This window comes from Punica granatum, chromosome 7, assembly GCF_007655135.1.
Source record: "Punica granatum isolate Tunisia-2019 chromosome 7, ASM765513v2, whole genome shotgun sequence".
NCBI classification, from domain to species: domain Eukaryota; kingdom Viridiplantae; phylum Streptophyta; class Magnoliopsida; order Myrtales; family Lythraceae; genus Punica; species Punica granatum.
The window spans coordinates 11,955,982-11,979,847 of record NC_045133.1 but is presented as its reverse complement, the minus strand read 5'-3'; the positions used below and the strand labels follow the sequence as shown (position 1 = coordinate 11,979,847).

The following is a 23,866-nucleotide window of genomic DNA, read 5'->3' as shown; positions in this document are numbered from 1 at the left end:
CTGAGTCCTAAGGAAAAAGAATTCAAAGGGTTGTCGTGATGCAACAAGCTCACTCCAAAGTGGGAAGGTACTTACCAGATTATAGGGGTCCCATATCCAAATGCTTGTCTTGCAGGATTCTGGGGGAAAGAAACTCCCTTGCACGTTTAATGCAACCCACCTTCGCAAGTATTTCTTTTAAGTGATTTGCATTTAACTGTTCGCATTATAGGAGTCAATTTTTGCAAATTATGCCTGCTATATGAAGGATTCTATCACTAATAAAACTCATGACGAGTTATTCATGAACGATCACTTTTGCACTCTAAGCTTGTGTTAGGATACGTTACGATGAGGCAATCGATACGTCCTTCAGCTGACACATAATGAAAAGCTCGCTTCGCTCAATAGGGTACTCAAGTGATGTCAGTAATAACTCGAGAACGGTATCAGTAACCACACACCCTTGCTCGCTTCGCTTAATAGGGTGCTCGAGTGATGTTAGTTATCACTCGAGAGCGGTATCAATAACCATACACCCTCGCTCGCTTCGCTCGATAGGGTGCTCGAGTTATGTTAGTTATCACTTGAGAGTGGTGTCAATAACCCCACATCCTCGCTTGCTTCCCTCAACAGGTGTTCGAGTGATATCAGTCATTACTCGAGAGCGGTATCAATAATCGCACACCTTCGCTGCGGCATGGTCGATGGATGCATCGCTGGTTGAAGAACCTTAGTGGTATCGGTCACCAAGTAAGCTATCTTAAAGATAGGAGTGGTGCTAGTGACTATTTCCTAACCTACGAGATGTTATTTGTTAATTCGGCGATTAACCTTTTATAAATTTTTAAGTCCTTTGCAGCGTTGCACTTGTTAGGATCTTAACATGCGTTTTGTCAATTATGATAAAAGCAAAGCATCAACAAATGGAAGAAAATGAGCTTCTTCATTGATTAAAAGTGTATTACAAGGGCCCGAAGCCTTGGATATAGTGGAGGGAGGAGAAGGCCTATTCTAGACTAGTCTCAGCGTCGACTTGAGGGGCTTCTGGGGCAGTCTTGGTTTCAGCAGAAGCCTTCGCTGTGGCGTCATGATGATCCCTTACCGCTTCGCTCGTAGGGGCTACATATGTTGTCTCTGCTTCCACCACTTAAGTGTTGGCCACATTGCGTAGTAGGCCGTTCATGACCTTATAGCGACCGTGGAGGACTTGCATGGAACGAACGCAAAGAATTAAGCAAGGCAAATGCTAGTAACTAGTCAAAGTGTAAAGCGAAGTACTTAATCGCATTTCCTCTCTCAGGAGAGTATCACATGCCTCCGTGCGAGGCATCCCAACGAAGTCCCTCTTTTACTGCTTGTCCTTGGAAAGGGAAATGAACTCCCGTAGTTGCGAGGGAACTTTGAACTCCTCGATTGAGGAATCTTCCATCACCGTCCAGTTCAAGGGGCATGTACAGGTTGCGAGCGCGGGAAGCCTCCTCACCGGTCGCTCTGAGGCCACAACCATCATGCCTCGCGAAGCCAAACCCATCCTGCGGCCTCGCGACGGAGTATCTATCCTCGCCTTCTTCTTCTTCTGCCCTGCGGCAGAGGATTCACACTCCTCGCGTTGACGCGAGGACCTTGTGACTAGGGCATTGGGAGCAGTTGAGGGAGCAACAATAGTTGCATTGGAAGGCACTAGAGAGTTGGCCCCCGCAGGAGCTCCAGCATGAGTAGGGGGCAGGTGACACTGAGCCTGCAAAGGTTGCAGTAAGTGTGAGATGCTTGACAAGAGACCTATCAATGAAAAAGAAAATAATGGAATCAGTATATACCCCAGTAATGTGGACTGGTTGGTTGGGAATGAGCCTCCGCTCTTGCTCAAGTTCTCCTTGATGGAGATAGGTTTAATGGGGTCCCCCTCGTTAGGGCTTACCATCAGCTTCCAAGCATCCACAACCGACCATTATTTTGGCGAGAGCCTTGGGTTAGAGTCAGGGGCAGCTTTGCGCTACACCCATAGCTGCTGAGGGCTCCAAGGCTTCGCCTGGTTTAGGAAAATTCATTTCTTCTGCTAGTCAAAGTTGGTACTGGGGTATCATGGAGTATCCTCATCCTCCCATAGCGAGGCGTGAAGAAGTACTCATACGTCAGCCTGCAAGGGTTCTCTTGGAGGTGAAAGAATTGAAGGAAAGCATTGAGAAAATAGACTATATCATTGAGCTGGTAGCACATGCGAAACGTGAACCACAACCTCTATGAGTTTAGAGGTAGCCACGAAGGGGCGATGGTGAGTCGCCTGTATAGCTCCACAACGTCTGCGCAGAGAGGCCAACGAAGTCTTGCCTTAATCAGCGCTGGCCACATTGGCATTAGCCCAATGTCCCTCAGATCGTTTGACTTGCGATTGGTGTGGGGGAAGTGTGGATTCTCTGAGTCACAGATGCGGCCCAACATCATCGTTTCTTTAAACTTGTCGAAAGCGATATGGTTTCTCGTGAAGACCTCACGATCTTCTCCTCACCTATGCATAGAGGGTCCAACCCTACTACCTGATGTCGCCCTCTCATTCCTCTAGGATGCCATTGTTGGAAGATTGGGGTGATGATCGGAGAAAGCGATTAGAAAATGCTTAGGAGGAGAGAGAGAGAATGGGCAGAGTTTCATCATTAGAGAGAGAATCAGAAATGAGGGAAAGTTCTCCAAATGACCCCTTTTATAGGCATTGAAATCCCACCGAAATGTCAATAGTCACGGCCTTAGGGTTGTTCCCGCCATCATTTGCTCTGACACGCCCGCGAAGGTGAAACAGTGCCTGATCCAAAGGTTGAGGGTGAGTAGGGCTAAAATGATCTGACGACTAGGGGGCATGGGAAGGATTAATGCGGATTGAACCCCCATTCGCTATCGGATCAAGGGTGATCTATTGGTGTGCGGGCGTTGGGAGTGTGCTTCTGGTGAGGTATATTCCGCAAGCCATGGAGCGTCGCACATGCCTGAGTAAGGGGCCAATGTTGAGGACAGGATTTCGGATCTCGACCCAATGCGACCCTAAAGGCCCAACGACCCGAGCGAGGCCTAATCTAGTCATTCATGAGATAGGTCTAGCTCTTTCAGGCGCACTCGCGAGGGCCTGTCGGTAAGAGTTATAATAGGGAGTTTTCTATAACAACGTGATACATTTCCTAATATATCAAGGTATTTGATAAATAAATATATTGAATATTTCGTCATGATGGTAACGTAATCTGTCTCTAAACATCTATAAATACATGCACTTACATGTTTTTAGGGTTAATCGATAATTCACTATTTTCCCCATATTCACGGCTCCTACTACCTTGAGCGTCTGAGATGGAAATCGAATACCACCTCCGATCTCCCCCTGTGCAGGTGGTCGAGGTTAAACGTGGGCCGCGGATCAAGTCTCTTCATCGATAAAACACACATGAATTACTCGTGGTTTGGATCTGAATTTCGTGGTCCTAACAAGATTATATTTATATTATAAAGAAAATCGATGCTAAACAAACAATAACTCTAAGAAATACAAGAAAATACAATCATGCAACACTTCTCTCTCTAAAATAATTATGAGATGTCTTATAAAAGTTTGAAAGTTGAGAAAATAGATCAAGTAGTAAAACATAACTTAGTTGGTTAAGGAGTAAGTTATTACATTAGTGGGTAGTGGGAGTCCTATGATCAAATTTTCCTCCAATATATTTATTTTGTACCTCATTAAAAAAATAAAAGAAAACCCATAGACCCATTAAACTGGCCGATTCAAAAGGATTTTGCTTAAAACCGGGAGATTTCTTGGGTTCAACGGCTCAACCTTACATATTGGATTTTTACACAGACTGGATCGGTGAGTGTGCCGGTTCCTGGTCGAATCAGTTGAACCGATTGGTCCGATCTAGTTCTGATAACAGTCAAAAGAAATATATGAATCTTGTAATAAAAATAAAAATAGATCATTTCACTTATGAAAATAGAATTTGAAATCATTTGTTTAGTACAAGTGAAAATATGTGATGTACCATTTACTTTATATCTTCCATTGAATTAATAATTTCATGTATTTTTTTTGTTACAAGAGAGGCATATGAGTCTTGTACAATAAAATAGAAATTCTTGTCATAGTCTAATAAATACGCATGAATCAATTGAGTATCGTACTAATTATCAGGTGAACGTGTGCGCTAATACATTACATTCAGTTTGATAATTTCATAAAATAATTCTATATCCAGCCATTTCATCACTCTTTCCACCACTCTCCCTCTTTCTCTCCCTTCTTCCTCCTCACCGTTCCCTACCGCTCTCAAAGAGCTGGAGTCCAATAAAGTACGAGGGAATAAGGTCACTCTAATATTGCTAGAAAAAGCTACATTCAAAGAGTCCCTCCCTTCTTGTCATTTAGTCAATTCCTCATCTTTTGCTTCATTATTTATCAAAAAATATATAGTTCCTAATTAAAATTTCACTTTTAAATTTGATAAGAAACTTTACATATATTTAAATACCATTTTTAGAACAGGAAATTTGTAAACACTACGTATAATTCGAGTATGCGATCTAATTATACAAAATTTTCTTTTGGACGATATCTAATTATACCAAGTAATAACAAATTTTCATTTACCCACTCTTCCATAGCCCACCATTACCTTCAAACTAAACAAGACCTTAGGCTATTTAAGTAAGTAGCAACGTACTTGGGCTTTCCGTTGATTGATAATGTTAAATGGATTGAACGTAATTTTCACTTACCAGTGTGCGAGGGTTGTCATCCGATGTTAGGCTAATATTTACCTATATATATATAATATAATATAACAACAAACTCTCATGTTGGCCTCACGTATCTCCATGTTTTCAAAACTAAATCGAGCTCTCTCACATTGTTACGTTGTCAAAACTGTGTAATCTTTTCATTCTGCCATGTAATGAAAATATCAATTTTTATATTGAGAAAATTTCTTTAATAGGTATTGAGAGTCATATAACTTGTTCTAATATAACATATTCCTAATACATCATATTCCTAATATATCATTGATAAGATTTTTTTTTTCTCACTTTGCCACATCAGCTGAATAGGAATTTCTGTTACAAATTTTTTCTATAGTTGATAAAGAATTAATTACATATATCAATTGTCTTAAAGTAATATTTATTAGTAAATCAACTCGGTTTGAAGTTAATTAGTCAGGACCCGTTGGACGTACCGGGGTACATATCAAAATCTCATGTCGCTGAATCATCAAAATAATAATTTTCATGTATCATTATATCCTTATAAACAACTCATATATACTATTCTAATCTACTATACCTTAATATTTCATTCATAAGAAATTACTTCTACAAAAATATCACCCAGAGCATCCCTCTCTAACATCACACAAAAACCACATTCAAGCATCAAGCCGGTAGAATAGCATTAGTATTCATTTAAAAAAGAAAGAAAGTCGAATAGTATTACGAAATAGGCAGAATCTCCATCATTTATAAATGTTAGAGGGAATTCGTTTATGTTTTTTCGTGTGCATACATATATGCAATCAATATTCATGTGAAGCGGTTTTTATTAGACAAATAATTCTTTTATTTACTTGATTACTCAAGACAATATAGTTAGTGTTTTATTTATTTGATAATGCAATAAGGCGTCACCAATCAATACAGTTAACAGTACCATAGAGTTAGTATGTAAAAGTACCCAATATCAATCAATAATTAGGCCAACTTCTACTATGGAACGTCAAATTATAATTCATTATGAAATGTTAATATTTTTTAGCCCTTTTAATATTAAAGATAACATTTTGGCCTATATATCTTTCAATCGCGTCACAAATTCATCGGATCATATGTAAATTATAATAAAATTGAAGGGCTACTTATGTATTGATGACTTGTCATTGACGTGTCGTTGACATGTCCATATATTAAAATCCGCTTACATATTGATGATGTGTCGCTGACTTATCCGGCTTATATTAGATTGGTATTTTTTAAAACCCGTTTTTATTGTCCACTGTTTCAATGAATCTCCTTCATGACACGCAATACCCATCTCTTTGTTTCTCTCTGTGCAAGCGAAAAGGGCAAATTGGCATTCAACATAAGCGTGAATGCCAATAACCTCACAGAACATGTGGCGACGATACTTTCTTGCTGCGAACTCTCTTCTTTCTCCACCAGAGCTTTCTCCAAAGACCCCCACCTCCCTTTATAAATAATCGGTTTATACAAATATTGAATCATTTCGATTTATGATTTAATCTATTGATTCATATAACCGGTTTAATCGGTTTTAAGGTAAGACTGTTGGCGAGGCTAGTGGCTGTCATTGGCGTATGAAAATATAAATGATTAAAAATACTAGGGGCAAAATATGTAAATAATATATGGATGAAATTACAAATTGGTATGAAGAAATGGCTGAAATTACTATTTCATTATGGAATACAAGTTGGGGTTCAATTGTTAAATTTACCATATAATTATTCTTTTTTATTGCTCTTGTTAATAATTAAGGCACGGAGAAAAAAATTAAGGCAAGTTCATTTTTTTATTAGAGTATCTGCTATAAATATTTAAGAATTCGCCCGCGCAGGTTTTCATCTCGTAAGTGATAATAATTAAAAGAAAAACAAATGACGCAATGTTTATAACATTACAATAGTTATATGCATTGATTTCAGAAAGCTCCTGTTTTTATATTGTACCTGACAAGAAAAATCATATAGATCAGACAACGAAACACGTTTAGAATGCCTCATCAGATTTTTCCGTCCATTATTGGATGGCAGTCTGATGAAATGGCCCATTTGATGTACACTTAATCTGTTAAGGTTCAATTTGATGTAAAAAATTTATTGAGGTCAAATTTGATGTAACATGCATCTCTAGAACCAAATTATTAATTTACTCAAAATATATATATATATATATATATATATATATATACACATACCCATTGCCTATATATATGTGTGTGTATTATATAACCGTTGCCTTCCCTCCTTTTCATCCATGGGACGCGTCCCAATTCTAAAAGACACCCTTCTGCGCCCCACCGATCAATATATAAATATATACATTGCTTTCGTGCTAAAATTTAATTATCGATCAATCGAAACAATTCTAGAAAAAATCGAGAAAGACTATTAAGAAATTTTCTGAGCTTGTCAATCAAGAATTCATAAGGCTTGTTGTATTCTGAGAAAGACTTGTTATTCAACTCTCTATCAACTTCGTGTGGGGACAAATAACTTTCTTTAAAAAGCATAATCTGCGCCTCGAATCTTGAGTTCATCACCGACCAACTTTGAAGTTCTTCATCAATTCCGTCTCCGAGCCATCTGTAAGGTCCATCCCAACACGACATATCGGAGATTTGATGTACAGAAGGATATATAGTTTGTGTGATCTTCTGAATATCTTATGGGATTGATGTCGCCTTTCAATTAGGTTGAGTGGTTGAGTCTAATAAGCTGAAATGGTCGCCCGTTCTCCTTGACTTGCTTAGTGTGCCGCGAGGGCTGAGCCCATCACAGATGAATATCCTTAGAATTCGATCTATTCTAGTTCGCGTAGGAATGTTTCCTTTTCCTTTTATGTTTCTTTGGATAAATGATAAAAAAATGATAATTACATCAACCTGCTGCAGTATGATAAAAATAGACTTCCATGAACTTAAAAATTCAACCCTTTTCCCCACCGAAAAAATTTAACCCTTTCCGATTTATGAAATGGTTAAAGGATTCTCCATTATGGGATTAGAAACATGGCATGAATCACCCTTTTTTTCCCCGGTGAGACATGAATCACGTCCCTTTTAGTTGTCCAGAGATCCGTCATAAGTCGAAGTCACGAATGGCTTAACTGAGTGATATATGATAAGTTAGGGGTGTATACGGATACCGGGTATGAAAAAAACAGCGTGATTCATGCCATATTTCCCTGTGAGACATGAATCACGTCCCTTTTAGTTGTCCAGAGATCCGTCATAAGTCGAAGTCACGAATGGCTTAACTGAGTGATATATGACAGATAACAAAGGCTTGCCCGCTGCACTAGTTAACCAAAATCAATTGAATTGCTTTCAACCAACGAATATTAGGGTTAGATGGATGACTATTGACCTTGTTATGATGCTGACATGTTATTTTATATATATATATATATATATATATATATATTAATATGTCCCTAGGCAAATCGTTGAACCTATCCATAGAAATTGGCAATAAATTTAATCACGCTCATGTTATTAGAATATAATTCCATCGCTAGAAGGTACTGCTCAAGAATGACTTATTAAAAGAGAGGTTTTCGATTCCTATACAATAGATAGATTGTATGTATGAGTATATATGTATAAATTCTACAAATTAATTAAAAGATATTACCAACTAGCTTTAATGATCAGGTTAGTATCTGAACGTAGCATCCATGCGATAACGTGGAAAAGATATGTGAATTGTTACGGTGAATGTTATAATTTATTTTAAGTAGATTTAATTATATATTAATCATAAATCTTTCATGCAACAAAATGTCATTAGATGTTACAAAATATAAATGGTCTATTTAATGATACAATTTTTATATTTGGATATATATAAGTTCATTGATGATAATATCATAAATATATCACTTTATAAAGAGCATGTAAAATGTTTTCTTGAAACATTCGTTTAATTCGTCATTTTCAGTTAATAGTTTTTTTCGGTGGTTTTTCAATGAGTAGTTTAATTCATTAGTTTACCCATGCTATTTGAATTTCCTGTTTCATTTTAAGATGTGAAAAGATATTGTGAAGACGGAATGCATGAAAAATATTGCCAACAACTTCAAAATTTTTAAAAAAATCTCACTATAACCTCAAAAAGAAAAAAAGAAAAAAAAAGAGGTAGTACTATAAATGTGAAAATGAACAATTTCTTTTACACCGAAGAAGGAACACTAATTGACAAAACACCCTAACGTGTTTATTTGAGCGTATATTTATTTAATGAAAAGAAAATGTAGCAACTCATATATGTTAACAAAATAAGCTATATATATCACTCAATTATCACTCAATTACGTGTTTGTCATGAAAAAAGTATTTTCCGTCTCTATATATAATTGATATCATATTGAAGAAAATGGACAAAGCTACATGTATATATATAAATATATGTGGACCGGAATAATTTTTGTGGATTGTCCATTACAAATATTTTGCCATCTAAATTTGTATTGTTACAAAAGAAAAAAAATAAAAACATCTAAATTTTTATTGTTAAAGAACAAAAATAAAAGCTTGAATTATGTACATACAAATATATTTTTTGTATAAGTCCCGTGCAACACACTGGCTAAAAAACCTTGTGTATATATATGTATATGTAAGTAAAGTTGTTTCATACAATCAATTAATATGGTTAGAAAAGTCAATTTACTTTATATATTAATAAATTTTCGTAAAAAAATTGTAATCTTACAAAATTTGAAAAGAAAAAGATACAAAAAATATATATTTTTGTACTATTTAGCCACTATATTGATAATTTTCAGTAAAGGTCCAAAAAGCGATATAATTTGAGAATTTTTTTTCGATTACAAAAGAGGCTCAAGGCCTAATACAATGAAAGATAAATTCTAAATAACTAATAAAGGTGCATGGGTTGTCCCATCATGTATCGAACCTGTGATCTCTAAGTTAACAAGTGAGGGCATGCATTACTACGCTACACCCTCTTTTGATATATTTTGAGATTCTTATATAATTATAAAAAATATTTTAATTATAGACTCCATATATATAGATCAAATACCCTATTTAGTGTATATAATAATAATAATAATAATAATAATAATATTAACAAATTCTTTCAAACTAATGTAATTTTTAAAATTATTTAAAAAGAATTAATAATAAATGTAGAATTCAGTCTCCAGCCAGATAGAATCTAATATGTAGATGATTATATATCTATTATTTAGTTAAAAATTGGTTTATATATATGAAAATTACATAATTTTATAAAGATAACTAATTTTAAATAAAAGGTAACATAATTAATTAATTGATTAAAAGACTTAAACGCAAGTTCTTTTTGGAAAAAAAGTTTCTCAAACACCAAAATTAATGAAAATAAGATAATTTGAAAAACAATTATCGCAAGCCACTAATTCTTGAACTTATTATTTGTTTAAAAAATATATTGAAAAATAGAATCTCACAAAAAAATGGTTTTATAGCAAAAAATAAATTTGTAAATTAGTAAATGCATGAATTGAATATCTGTGATAAATTTTTAGTATTTATTAACGATAAAATAATACATGTAATTCATATGGAACAAGACAATTAGTTGCAAAATTGTTATCGCATTACTTAAATTTGGACTAATGTTATAATTTTGTATGTTGTTAAGTAGAAATCGGTTTTTAGATAGAATCAAATACGTAGATAAATATATAATATATATAATTCAGTTAAAATATGGTTTATATAATTGACAATACATAATTTCATAAATAGAGCAAATTAAAATTAAAATTGTTCAAGTTATAATAGAATAGTTACTAATTAAAAGAAATATTTTTTTTTGCAAAAACCAAAATAAAAAATATAATTTTGTGAAAATGAGCCGATGCATTGCAATAGGAAAAGTACACTAAAAGAACAATTAGTTGATTATTTATTTAATTTTCATGAAAAAATTATTAAGCCACTAATTGAAATTAAGATTATCTTAAAAGTCAAAATTATCACAAACTACTAATTCTATGAACTTATGATTAGTAACAAAAAGGTTAATAATCTAAAAATTCATGATATTTAGTCAAATTTCTAATTTTAGCACGACGTTTCAAAAATTGCTTAAAAGGGCGCGAACTATCATTTTAGTTAGCACGATAATAATTATGCCATCAACTTTGACGGTAATAGCTAACGTGATCTTATCAGTGACAAATGGCGCATGGTGATTGGCTGATTGGAACTCACATGATTTTGTTGATAAAAAATTATTCTGAAAATTAAAGAAGAAGAATAAAATTAAATCGAAGGAGAAAAATGGGAGAGGGGGCTTATGGTTGAGGCCTCGTCGGCGGCTACCAGCCCTTAGTTAGGGTTGGCGATGATCTCAGTTGATGCGAACATCGACGAACCTGCCGCGAGATCCAACAACAATAGAATGAGATCAAACCCGGGATCGTCCGATGAAGGTTTCAAGGATAGGGAATATTGACCCGATGACTATAAAGAGCCACAAACCAATATTATAACGGAATATTGACCCGCTAGCTATAAAGAGCTAGAAACCAATATTATAAATGTCGGGAATCATAAGTTATTACACTTGCAATATCCGCAAAGTTACTGAGCAACAGCTCGGAGAAAATCTCTCTCACAAAGTTGAATGAAAACTGATCTATCTTTTTTAGGGAGGCCACATGCCTATTTATAGAGAGATACTAGCTGATAACCTAAATGAGCTAATGGGCTTGGCTAAAATAAATCCTAAATGTAATGAGCCCAAAATGAAATAGACCCAAGTTATTGAAGAGCAACTGAATTCAGCCCTTTGAACTGGGATAATCTTCTAAATAGATTTCTAGGATATGAACGGTTGTGACTTCTAGTTCCACATGCAGCCCGCTCAAGAGCTCGACTACTCCTCCATGGACATGCAATAACAGCCTTTGCATGGGTTGTTGGATTCGCTTGACTCGTGCTCTTTGTATTTGCTCTAGCTGGCACATATTTTTCCCAAAAATCGCCTTCATGCCTAACCCTGTCATCATGGGATTCTTTCTCATGCCCGTGTGAAGCGTCCTCTAGCTGGATCATATCATTCCTATCTCTTCAAAAGGATTCGTCCTCGAATCTATGACAATCGCCTTGATTGGTGATTGTTCTGGGGGCATTTGCTCGAGAAAGACATTCTTGAATTCCTCACTTTTCTCGCCAATGGAATTCTTGATTTGAAGTTACTCTTCATCCATTTGGTTAGGCGGAAGCGGCAATAGCATTGCGTTCCGACCATCACTATCCAGGAATTGAGAAGCAATATGACCATTCTCTTTACCGTTGGGTTGAAACTTGGTTGTGGGTTTCTCTTTTATTAGCTTCAAGGCTATTTTCTCTTCCTTCTTCGTCGAAGAACCCCACTTCAATTTACAAGAGGATGAACCAGAAGCTTCATCATGGCTATCTAGCAACTGTTCAATCCGTTTGTCTCGCATTTTCAATCGATCGTAAATCAAATCAACCATCACGTTCATGCGCTCAAATTGTTGCTGCATATCTCGGATCATCATGTTGTAATTAGTTCCTCTATTATTCTGATCATTTTCACTGCTTAATTGTGGCATGATGAAATCTGCAAGTGAAACTTTAGAAAATAGATATGGACCTCATAACCACTCGCTCACGTGTTTGCACTCAAATTAATGTCACTCAACACTCGTGTTTCACTCAATTTAAGGCTTTTACCCTCTGATATACTCACCACTCTTACCTTTTTTTTTCACTCTAGATTTTCTCCTCAAAGTTCCTAAGAAACTAAGCAATTCAATCGCAAAAGTAAAATCAGTTGATTAGCCAAAAAGCACTTACAATCATTGATTTCAGAAATTGAATCAAATTTAGGATCCAAGCCTAAATGAGAAAGGAAATAATGTGGTAGATGAAGTTAACGAAACAACTGAGATGTACAAGGAAGATTTGTAAGAATAAAAAAACAAGAAATTTATGGAAAGTATCGAAATGGAAGGAATGAATGATTCTAAGAGACAAGAAAGAAATATGATAGGAAAATATTCAATAGAAATGAAACAATATTAGATTTCTCAACTGCACTTTATATGTCAGTAGTCTATCAAAGTAAACAAGAATATATAAAGGAAGGTAATTCAGGGATAATGACAGATATGGAAGAAAATAACATGAAACTTTTGGAATTCCCTACTTCACTTGATTAGCAGTGATATCTAAGGAAGCTTCTTCCACCCCAAAAGTTAAGGGCGCGTTTGGTTTCAAAGTTAAAGTAACTTTGATTTTGATTTTCATTTTGATTGTGGAAAATAACAAATGAGATGGTATTATAAATTTGACTTGGGAAACGTGTATTTTTGTTGTGTAGTGGGTAGAGTTAAAATCAAAATCATGATTCTAAAATCAGATTATGAAAACAAACGCAGCCTAAGATTTCACAAACAATTGTTGTTTCCTTTCTTTTTTATTTTCTTTCCTTTTTTTTCATCTTTTTTTTTCCTTTTTTCTCTATATTTTTTTGGACAAATTTTCTTCTTTTTTTTTTTATCTCCAATAAGATAAATTGAAAGTTTAGGGTTCTTCAGGATAGTTAGAATCAGCCAACAAAAATCACAACTTCTATCAACGATTTACGAACCCTAAGAACAATGGATAACAAAAAACGAAATAGGATAGGTGAAACATGAATTGGAGCCAAAGCTCTGATACCAAATGATGCGAACCTCGACGAACCTACCGCGAGACCCAACAAAAATAGAATGAGATCAAACTCGGGATCGTCCAATGAAGGTTTTAAGGATAGAGAATATTGACCCGATGACTATAAAGAGTCACAAACCAATAATATAAACGGAATATTGACCCGCTAGCTACAAAGAGATAGAAATCAATATTATAAATGTCGAGAATCACAAGTTATCACACTTGTAATATCCGCAAAGTTGCTGAGCAACAGCTCGGAGAAAATCTCTCTCACAAAGTTGAATGAAAACTTACATATCTTTTCTATGGAGGCCACATGCCTATTTATAGAGAGATATTAGCTGATAACCTAAATGAGCTAATGGGCTTGGCTAAAATAAATCCTAAGTGTAATGAGCCCAAAATGAAATAGGTCCAAGTTATTGAAAAGCAACTGAATTGAGCCATTTGAACTGTAATCATCTTCTAAATAGATTTCTAGGATATGAACGGTCGTGACTTCTTGATGCGGACCTCATGAAGGATTGTGAAACCCGACGACCAACTTGAATCGATTCCCAGATCGCCAAACACAGATTTAGATAAAGAGGATTATTGACCCGTTGTTTATAGATAAACAAGAACCAACAATATCAAGACAAGGATTATTGACCCGTTGTTTATGAAGAAACAAGAACCAATAATATCAAATTGTACCGAACAATCACAAGCTGTCACACTTGTTCGTTCGAAGGAGTTCAATGAAGAACAAATGAGAAAATCTCACCAAAATACCAGAATAGTCTCATTGTCATGCCCACGATCCTCATCATTCCCCCGCTCTTCAAAAGGATTCGTCCTCGAATCGAAACCTATATCAATCAGAGAAAGATCATAAACAATAAAAGTTTGGCTAACATTATACTCACCTGGTAAATCTATTTTGTAAGCATTATCATTTATCTTGGCTATGACTTGGAATGGTCCAATTCCTCGTGGACTCAATTTGGATTTCCGTTGGTTTGGAAATCTTTCCTTCCTCGTATAAACCCACACCCAATCTCCTGGTTCAAAAGTCACTTTCTTCCGTCCCTTGTTGGCACGATCAGCATATTGTTTATTCTTCTTCAAGATATGTTGCCTCGCTTCTTCATGAATCTTTTTCACCATATCTGCCTTTTTCTTTCCGTCAAGACTAGAAATCTCACTCATAGGCAAAGGGATTAGATTCAAAGGTGTTGATGGATTAAAACCACACACAATCTGAAATGGTGAGAAGTTAGTAGAAGAATGTACTGTACGATTATAAGCAAACTCAATAAACGGTATGCAATCTTCCCAAGACTTCAAATTCCTTTTTATGACAGTACGAAGAAGAGTGGACAATGTCCTATTAACCACCTCGGTTTGCCCATCCGTTTGGGGATGACAAGTAGTTAAAAACAACAATTTAGTTCCTAACTTTCCCCACAATACGCGCAAAAAATTACTCAAGAACTTAACATCTCGATCATTAACTATGGTCTTAGGTATCCCATGCAATCGCACTACCTCCCTAAAGAACAAATCAGCAATATGTGTGGCATCATCAGTTTTGCTGCATGAAATAAAATGTGCCATCTTAGAAAATCGATCCACAACTACGAAAATGGAATATCGTCCTTTATTAGACCTAGGCAATCCTAGGATGAAATCCATGGATATATCAGTCCAAGGCTCATTAGGAACAAGTAAAGGCATATACATTCCATGGGGTTTGACTGTTGATTTCGCCTTCTTACAAGTAACACATTTAAAGCAAATTCTCTCCACATCTCTATTCATATGCGGCCAAAAGAAATGTTCTTTCAAAATATTCAAAGTCTTAACTACCCCGAAATGACCCATAAAACCTCCCTCATGCGACTCAAGCACAAGTAATTTACGCATATAAGAATTAGGAATGCATAGCCTATTCTCCCTAAATAAGAATTTGTCATGCTTATAGAACTTACCAAATGCACCCTTTTCAAATGCACTATATATAGCACCAAAGTCAGAATCTTGCATGTACAACTCCTTAAGATGTTCAAACTCAAGAAATTTAGCATTTAGAGTAGAGATAAGTACATACCTTCGTGATAATGCATCAACTACCACGTTTTCCTTTCCTTGCTTGTACTGAATCACGTATGAAAACTTCTCTATGAATTCGACCCACTTGGCATGTCTTTGATTCAGCTTGTTTTGCCCTTTCAAATGCTTCAATGATTCGTGGTCCGTGTGTATGACAAATTCCTTCGACCACAAGTAGTGCTGCCACGTCTCCAAAGCGTGGACCAAAGCATAGAGTTCCTTGTCATATGTAGAATAATTCAAAGCGGCTCCACTTAGCTTCTCACTAAAGTAGGCAATCAGTCGTTTTTCCTGCATCAAAACAGCACCTATACCAATCCTGGAAGCATCACATTCAATCTTGGAAGTTTTTGAAAAATCAGGTAAAACCAATAAAGGTGCAAAACAAAGCCTTTCCTTAATCGAATTAAATGCTTGCTCTTGCTCTACTCCCCATTTGAAACCTATATCTTTCTTAACCACTTCTGTCAATGGAGCAGCCAAAATACTAAAATCCCGCACAAATCGCCTATAAAAACTGGCTAGACCATGAAAACTTCTTACCTCACGAAAGATTGTGAAACCCGACGACCAACTTGAATCGATTCCCAGATCGCCAAACACAGATTTGGATAAAGAGGATTATTGACCCGTTGTTTGTAGAGAAACAAGAACCAACAATATCAAGACAAGGATTATTGACCCGTTGTTTATGAAGAAACAATAACCAATAATATCAAATTGTACCGAACAATCACAAGTTGTCACACTTGTTCGTTCGAAAAAGTTCAATGAAGAACAAAGGAGAAAATCTCACCAAAATACCAGAATAGTCTCATTGTCATGCCCACGATCCTCATTACTTCTTGTTCCACATGCAGCCCGCCCAAGAGCTCGACTACTCCTCCATGGACATGCAATAACAGCCTTTGCATGGGTTGTTGGATTAGCTTGGCTCGTGCTCTTGTACTTACTCTAGCTGGCACATGCTTTTTCCAAAGCTTGCATTCATGCTCGACCCTGTCATCTTGGGATTCTTTCTCATGCCTGTGTGAAGGGTCCTCTAACTAGATCATATCATCAGTGGTGGTTGACAACCCGACAGGATTGGCGGCTGCCGCAGGCGAGGCCCTCGATGCTCCAAATTAAAACAAAAAGAAAATTTTTGAACTACAAACCTAAAGAGGAGCGGGGCCGTTGGTACATGGTGGACGCTAGTGGTGGTGATCGCCGGTGGGCCCTCCACCGCGGAGTCGAAAGCACCCCAAAATTTAGGGTTCTTTTGATTTCGGTGGTGGAGGCATCGATGGCAATCACTGTCCCTCAATTAAGGTCGACGACGACAACAACAGACCCTGTTAACACCCAGAAGGGAGAGGGGATGGGCTGTTGACGAGGCACCACCCCCATCCCCTCCCCACTCTTTTCTTCTTCGGTTTGAATTTTCTTTCTTCTTTTTAATTTTTTGAATAATTTTTTTAATTAAATCATGTGGGATCCACTCGGCCAATCACCTTGTAGTACGTGGCACCGCTATATCCACATCAGTCGTTACCGTCATAATTAATAGCAGAATTGATGTTGTGGTAGATACGAAACTAAAATGGCAGTTGGTACCTTTCTGTGCAATTTTTAAAATATTGTGCTAGAATTAAAAATTTGAGTAAGTGTTGTGCATTTTTAGATTATTAACCGTAAAAAAAACTAGGATTTGAAAATTAGAATCTTATATAACAATGTTAACAGAAATAAATTTGTAAATTAGTAAAGGTACAAACTAAATTTCTGTGATAAATATTTGTAACTGGTTGATGATTAGTTGTAAAGTTATATAATTCGTAATAAATTTTATTAGTTGTAAAATTATTGTTGAATTATTTATACTTAATATAATATTATTGAAGAATATTGTTTTGTGTTACAATTTATCATTTGTTTTTACATATAAGAAAAATTGTTGTTAAAACTATGAATAATTCTTATAAAAAAGATAATAGGTACACGATAACAATGTGCATGCACAGGGTGAATACTAATGACAAGTAAATTTGGACCGTAATGTTTTTTGTGTGAACTAAATTTGGAACGTAATTTTGATTGACGTCTGTCTACAAAAAAAAGAAAAGAAATAATAATGATGCAAGCTTCTACTATTTTTTATTTATATATTTCCGTAATAAACGATACCGATGAATTTAGCAGAATTACCTGCCTTGAATCTCAAATCGGGATGGTGGAGACCCTGTCGATGGCCACCCAATGGCGTCTGAGGTTAATGACAACTTCTGAGTGGTCAGCGGCCTTGGGTAAGGGGCGGGCGCTCCCGCAAGACCACTGCCGCCTCTATCTTCCCATGTTCCTTACGCTGTTTTTGTTATTTTCTTTTCAAATTTTGAAAATTATTTTCTATTTGGAACTCAGATTTTTGTTGTAAAAATTGCAAATACCATTATTCAAATATTCGGTAAAAACATTCCGGTCTCTGAGACAGGAAAATATTGCTGTGTGTTAATACGAAATAGTTGCCAACAGCTTTTGCCCTTATTACTACATTCCCATAAAACATGAAATTCGAACTAAGTACGTATATAATTTTTTTTTGGTCTGTGTTTAATGGAAGAAATACAACGAAAGTCATAAAGTTTTAGTGAAAAACATTCCGGTCTCTGAGAGACTGAGACAGGAAAATATTGCTGTGTGTTAATAGGAAAAAGTTGCCAAAAGCTTTTGCCCTTATTACTACATTCCCATAAAACATGAAATTCGAACTAAGTACTTGTATATATATATATATATATATATATATTTTCTGTGTTTAATGGAAGAAATACAACAAAAGTCATAAAACCTTTTTGATATCAGATCCTATAAATTTTACTTTGACTTTTTCCGGTTCTATAATGTTTGCTCTATTAGAATTTTCTTTTGTCCAAATCAGAGCGCTAACAGCTAATGGCATGGAATATAATGGCTGTTAGTTATTGAGGTGGCATGTCACGTGTGTTTTTTCCTCTGACGTGGCATATTAAAATAAAAAAAGAAAAAGAAAAAGAAAAAGAAAACTAAAAATTGAAAAAAAAGAGGATGGAGTACCCAACATTGTTCTCATTAATAAGGGGGCAAGCAGCCTAGCCGTCAGCCATCAACATCCTCAACGAGGTTATCAGAAGCCTTAGTGGTCACCAGCGACCTCGCCAAGGGGGTGGTGGTTGCCATCATCCCCTCTCTTATCCTCTTTTTTTCTTTATTTAAACATCTTGGATTTCAGAGGTGGTGGGGCCTTACAGGCTGACGGCCACTGCCCCCTTGTTCGAGGTCGCCGGTGCACTCAGTCGTGGCAGGCGAACTCGACTAAGGGGTTGGTAGCTGTTGGCAACCTTTTTTCCCCCGCGAAATCAAGAACCACAAAGGGTTTTAAGGTTTGTGTACTTTTAGAATTTCCGCTATTTGTCTCCTTTCCTTTTCCTTTTCCTTTTTCTTGGATAAGTATAATAGAGCTTTTTTTTTTTTAATGGGTGAATAAGTAAGAGCTATCATTAATCAACAAGGTATCTACATGATATATACTTATCTAATGTAATCATTTAAAACAATATGCACACCAAAACTCAAAGAATCTAGCGGTTAAAGAAGTCTCATGATATACTTTCAGCTAAACAAGGTCTAGTATCTGCTACAAAAATAGAAGAAATCGAACTTGTCTTCTTTCTCCCTTTCTTTAATCCATAAAAAATGGCAATTTCATCAAAAGATGGTATAGCGTAATGGCGCACGCTTTTGTCTCTTGACCTAGAGGTTGCAGGTTCAATATCTAATGAGACTACCTTTAACCCTTTATTAGTTATCCATGATTTATCTATCATTACACTAAATCTTGATCTCTTTCGTAATAAAAAAAATTGACAATTTCCATAGTGTTTCTACTGTAATTTTTTCTTTCCCGACAAATTCCTTAGTTTTGACCAGAAAGCAAGTGAATTTTTCTTTCTCATTATCATCCGCATATGTCCAAGAGCCGAGTCGGCCTACTAAAGAGTACAACTTTTCAAATTAATGATTTTTTCATTCACAATACTCGAATTTTAAACCTAAAGTCGAACTACATGAACTAATCATTATTGATTAGAAATTGGCCTCCTTTCATCTTACTTTTTTTTTCACACGAATTGTTGATGACACATTTATGTCCAAATACTCACAACCACTAAATTTAAGGCAAGTTAACAATTCTTTTTTCTCGTTTATAAGAGAAGCTTGTGGGGCTAGTACATCAAAATTAATAGCTAATGAAAAGGGATAAATAGTCTCACTGAATATCGAATCTAAAACTTTTTGATTACCAAGCGAAAACGTGTACCACTATACTACACCCTTTTTGGTCAATTTACCAAATAACTATCACCATACTCTCGTACACTCCCCGTTTCTTTTTGTCTCCATCCCTTTTAATTCCAATGTTTATACTCTCTCTTCTTTTATGATCACAAGAGGACACGTAAATCTAGTACAAGGATAAAAAATATATCTAAATAAAGGAGCACTTAAATTTCACAAATGAGACAGTTCTCCTCATTTTAAGTGGACGTCTTATGCCATTACACTAAAATCCTTCCTCACTTTCTCTCTTTTTTACACATTCCAAGAGTAACGTTAGGTGTTTTATCAAATTATTTGTGTCCACTACGGGTCTAATAAATATATTTTTTTTGGTGTAATTGAAAAAAAAATTTCGATATGAATTTTGATATTCGAAAATTCAATTAGGTTGCGATTAATCAAATTTAGCGGTGTCGGTCTACTAAGGAGTAAAACTCTCATAACGTGAATTTTTACATTCACAAAGATTTAAATTTGAGATCTTATTTAAACGAAATAAGCGCCGAACGGCTTGAACCAAGTCATGTTAGTTGATATATATATATTTTAGTACATGAAAACTTATCATGAAAAGTGGAACTGTTCATTATTCATAACCAAATGTCGTGAAACTAAGCTGGCGGCGCGTGGTATTAGATAGGACTGTTTGACAATTTGTCGTGAAACTTTTTTCTTTTTCCTTATAAATTTTTTTAAGGGTTTAACAAACTGTCGTCCCACTATCTCTCCTCTCTCTACTATCTCTCCTCTCTCTACATCTCCTTCTCTCCATTCTCTCCCTTCCCTTTTTCTCTGCACTCGATTCCTTTGCTTTTTCTATTCTCTCCTAGGGTTTTGATTATTTTTGGTGGTTCTTATCTTCCACTAATGAAACGCATAAAATAATAACCAAGATTGATCACTTCTCATATATTTTTACAAATAAATCGATATTTTCTCATTCTTTATCTGTCTGTTGCTTTACTTTTGTAGTTGTTCGCGTATGTGTATGGCTACAGGATTAGATTTAAGCTCAGCAAGTCAATTAGTCCATCACCAGCTGCAGCGGAGCGCTCAGGAGCTACACCTCCAACCGAGCTCCGAAGGCAATCACAGGGAAACCCTAGCCTTGGCGGAGCTCCCGAGCAACCCAGATGATCACCAGGCTGGCAACCCTAGTCCGGGAGATGGGGTTGTTAGGAGGCCGAGGGGCCGCCCGCCTGGCTCTAAGAACAAGCCCAAGCCCCCTGTGGTCGTGATCCGTGAGAGCGCCAACATCCTCCAGGCTCACATCCTTGAGGTGAGTAGTGGGTGCGACGTGTTCGAGTCTGTGGCCGCCTATGCCCAAAGGCAGCAACGGGGGATATGCATACTCAGTGGGAGCGGCACCGTCACAAATGTTAGCCTCCGCCAACCAGCAGCAGCCGGGTCGGTGGCGACTCTGCAGGGTCGATTTGAGATACTTTCATTGACAGGGTCGTTCCTGCCACCACCAGCACCACCTGGGGCCACCAGCTTGACCATATACCTGACAGGGTCCCAGGGCCAAGTTGTGGGGGGCAACGTCGTTGGTGCACTCATTGCATCCGGGCCAGTAATTGTGATCGCATCTTCCTTCACCAACGTGGCGTATGAGAGGCTGCCGCTCGATGAGGATGAGCCACCAGTTGAGATGCAACAAAGTGGGGGGCAGTTTCCCTCTGATCCGGCTTCTTCAGGCAGTCTTCCGTTCTTGAGCATGCCATTGCATCAGTTACCCGTGGATGGATGGCCTGGGAACTCGACCAGCCGAGGAAGGCAAGGTTATTGACATACCTTGATCCTGATCGATCTATATGATATTCATCTGGACAGACTGGAAAAGGTCAGAAAAAATTTTTAATGTCTTATTGGTTAGATGGTTTCTCTCTCTCTCTCTCTCTTTCTCTGTCTTCTCTTTGCTCTAATATAAGATTTTGTATGCTACCCATCTTTCTTTTTTCCTTGTTTTTGATATATTTTTGAAAATACTCTTAAACTTTCTTCTTGCTGCTGATTGTGGAAGATCCTACTTTTACTTTCATTGATCATAAACTGATAGTAATCAAGGGGCTCAGGTTTTGTAATTTTCCTTAAATTAATCCAATCAAGTAATTGAACTGTTGGATTAGGGTTGTCCTATTGAGCATTCTTGGATTGCTACAACATCTTCAAAACTATTAAGAGAAAGGAGGCGTGGTGCACCATCACCTATAAACAAGAATATCTCAATTTCAATTATTGCTTTTGGCACTTCCCATCCTCTTGCATTTACCTTATTATTTCTCTTTATTAGTCCCCTGAATCTCCCTTGTAAAAGAAAAAAGAAAAGAAAAGAAAAGAGCAAAAAATGAAAACAAGAACTACTAAGTACCAGGTAGAGAATGTGAACTCAATTGATCTATTATTCTATGAGTAAATATGTTTCTAGTTCAAAGAGAAAAATATAAATATGTGATGATATCCGGCCGGATTATATAAAATCATGGAAAAATAATCTTCCCTCTTTTCTTTTCATGATTATAAGGGAGGTCTTTGGACCTATTAAAAAGAAAGGGGAAGGGAAATCAATGATCGCACAAGAACACCACTAGCAAGATAATTAATTGAACTCAAAACTTTTTATTAAATCCAGCGAGAATGGGTGTACCAGGACGATGCACCACCTTTGTCAACTATTTGGTATTTGGATATATGTAGAACTGTAATTTCAGTTTTAGGATTGCGGTTCCTTAATTAGTCCGCATTAGTAATATGTACCCGGTTTCAAAAAAAGGAAAAGAAAAGAAAAGAGGTACTAGTTTACTAATTTAGTACCAGAAATTTTATATCCTGACAATTGTACCGTATCAGATATCCTATGATTGTGATTTGTTACATGGTTCTTAGGTATCTTGTGCAGAGAAACTTTCTGGCAAGAAAACTTTCTACATAAACCAAGAGCACGGTGATCTGGAGCTGCATGGGTTTTCTCCTGAGAAGAAAGGGCTCCTAATAAAAGGAGTTCTATAACAGGATCGTCCTTGATATGAGACCAATATGTTCTGAGTTCGATTTTCATTTAAACAAACTTCCGGCCATTATTTCCTCCTTCCTCTTTCTACTTGCGTGAATCTCCAGTATAAAGAATAAAGGTAAGGATGACCATTGGGGAAAAAAAGGCTGGTTCGTGGTGTTAGATCCTCCTTCACTATGATCAATGTGGGACTACAGGTATCATGAAAAACCAGCACCACAATTTCAGTTTTTAAATTTCAATAACTTGTTTTCTACCCCCGGTGTGTTTGGTCGGCTCGATATGAGATGGTATAGAATTTCTCTAATCCTTATCCACCATTTGATGATTTTGCCAGGATAAAATATTTGGGAGGATTAGATAAGATATTGCTTAGGGAATAGATTACAACTGAATTAGGATATTGTATTGAGCGAAATGATAACACTATTCCTCCCATTAAATATTCATTTTGGACATTTTCAACTAAATAATTATTTCCTGAACATGAAAATATTTTTCAGAAAATTTCTGCTCATAAAATGTTCCTAATATCTTCAAAAGGGGTGAAAATAAAATTTTTCACGAAGTTTCGGCACTGAAGTACGATTAAATCAGGCCAAAGTAGTTCAGTTCGAATTAGTTCAACTCCGTTCCATCATTTGGAAATATTAAGGATGGCTGGCGTGGGAGGGAACAACGCCGCATGGATGACATCCAAGCGTCATCCAAGCGACCGTGGATAAGACCTTCAAAGTCTTGAGGGACTTAGGGCCATTTTTTAGATTTTTTTTTTGTTTCGGGCCTTAAGCTCAATTTTGTAGGTCCACTTAGCCAATTGGATTGTCTTGGCTCAATGAGGCCCATTGAAGGCCCATGGCGAATGAATGAATGTGACAAAGGGGAATGGATGATGTATTGATGAATGGAATGGATGAATGTACATGTATATATGTATGGATGGATGA

The 23,866-nt window shown here is 36.4% G+C and overlaps 1 protein-coding gene across 3 annotated transcripts; it reads left to right on the top strand.

Moving 5' to 3' along the window:
* Positions 1-20,624: 20,624 nt before the first annotated feature.
* LOC116213021 (AT-hook motif nuclear-localized protein 23-like) lies at positions 20,625-23,866 on the top strand. 3 transcript variants are annotated; one of them, XR_004157981.1, is made up of 2 exons: positions 20,625-21,749; positions 22,806-23,866. XR_004157981.1 is itself a non-coding variant. In XM_031547821.1 (1 exon), the coding sequence occupies exon 1, from the start codon at positions 20,889-20,891 to the stop codon at positions 21,693-21,695; it is 807 nt and encodes a 268-aa protein (XP_031403681.1). In that variant the 5' UTR covers positions 20,625-20,888; the 3' UTR covers positions 21,696-22,144. The 3 variants fall into 3 exon arrangements, 1 of the variants encoding a protein (XP_031403681.1); XR_004157980.1 differs by having other exon boundaries at positions 22,793-23,866; XM_031547821.1 differs by lacking the exon at positions 22,806-23,866 and having other exon boundaries at positions 20,625-22,144.

Bases quoted from the DNA above. Each gene is read 5' to 3' on its own strand.
- LOC116213021 (XM_031547821.1), top strand. From the start codon at position 20,889: ATGTGTATGGCTACAGGATTAGATTTAAGCTCAGCAAGTCAATTAGTC.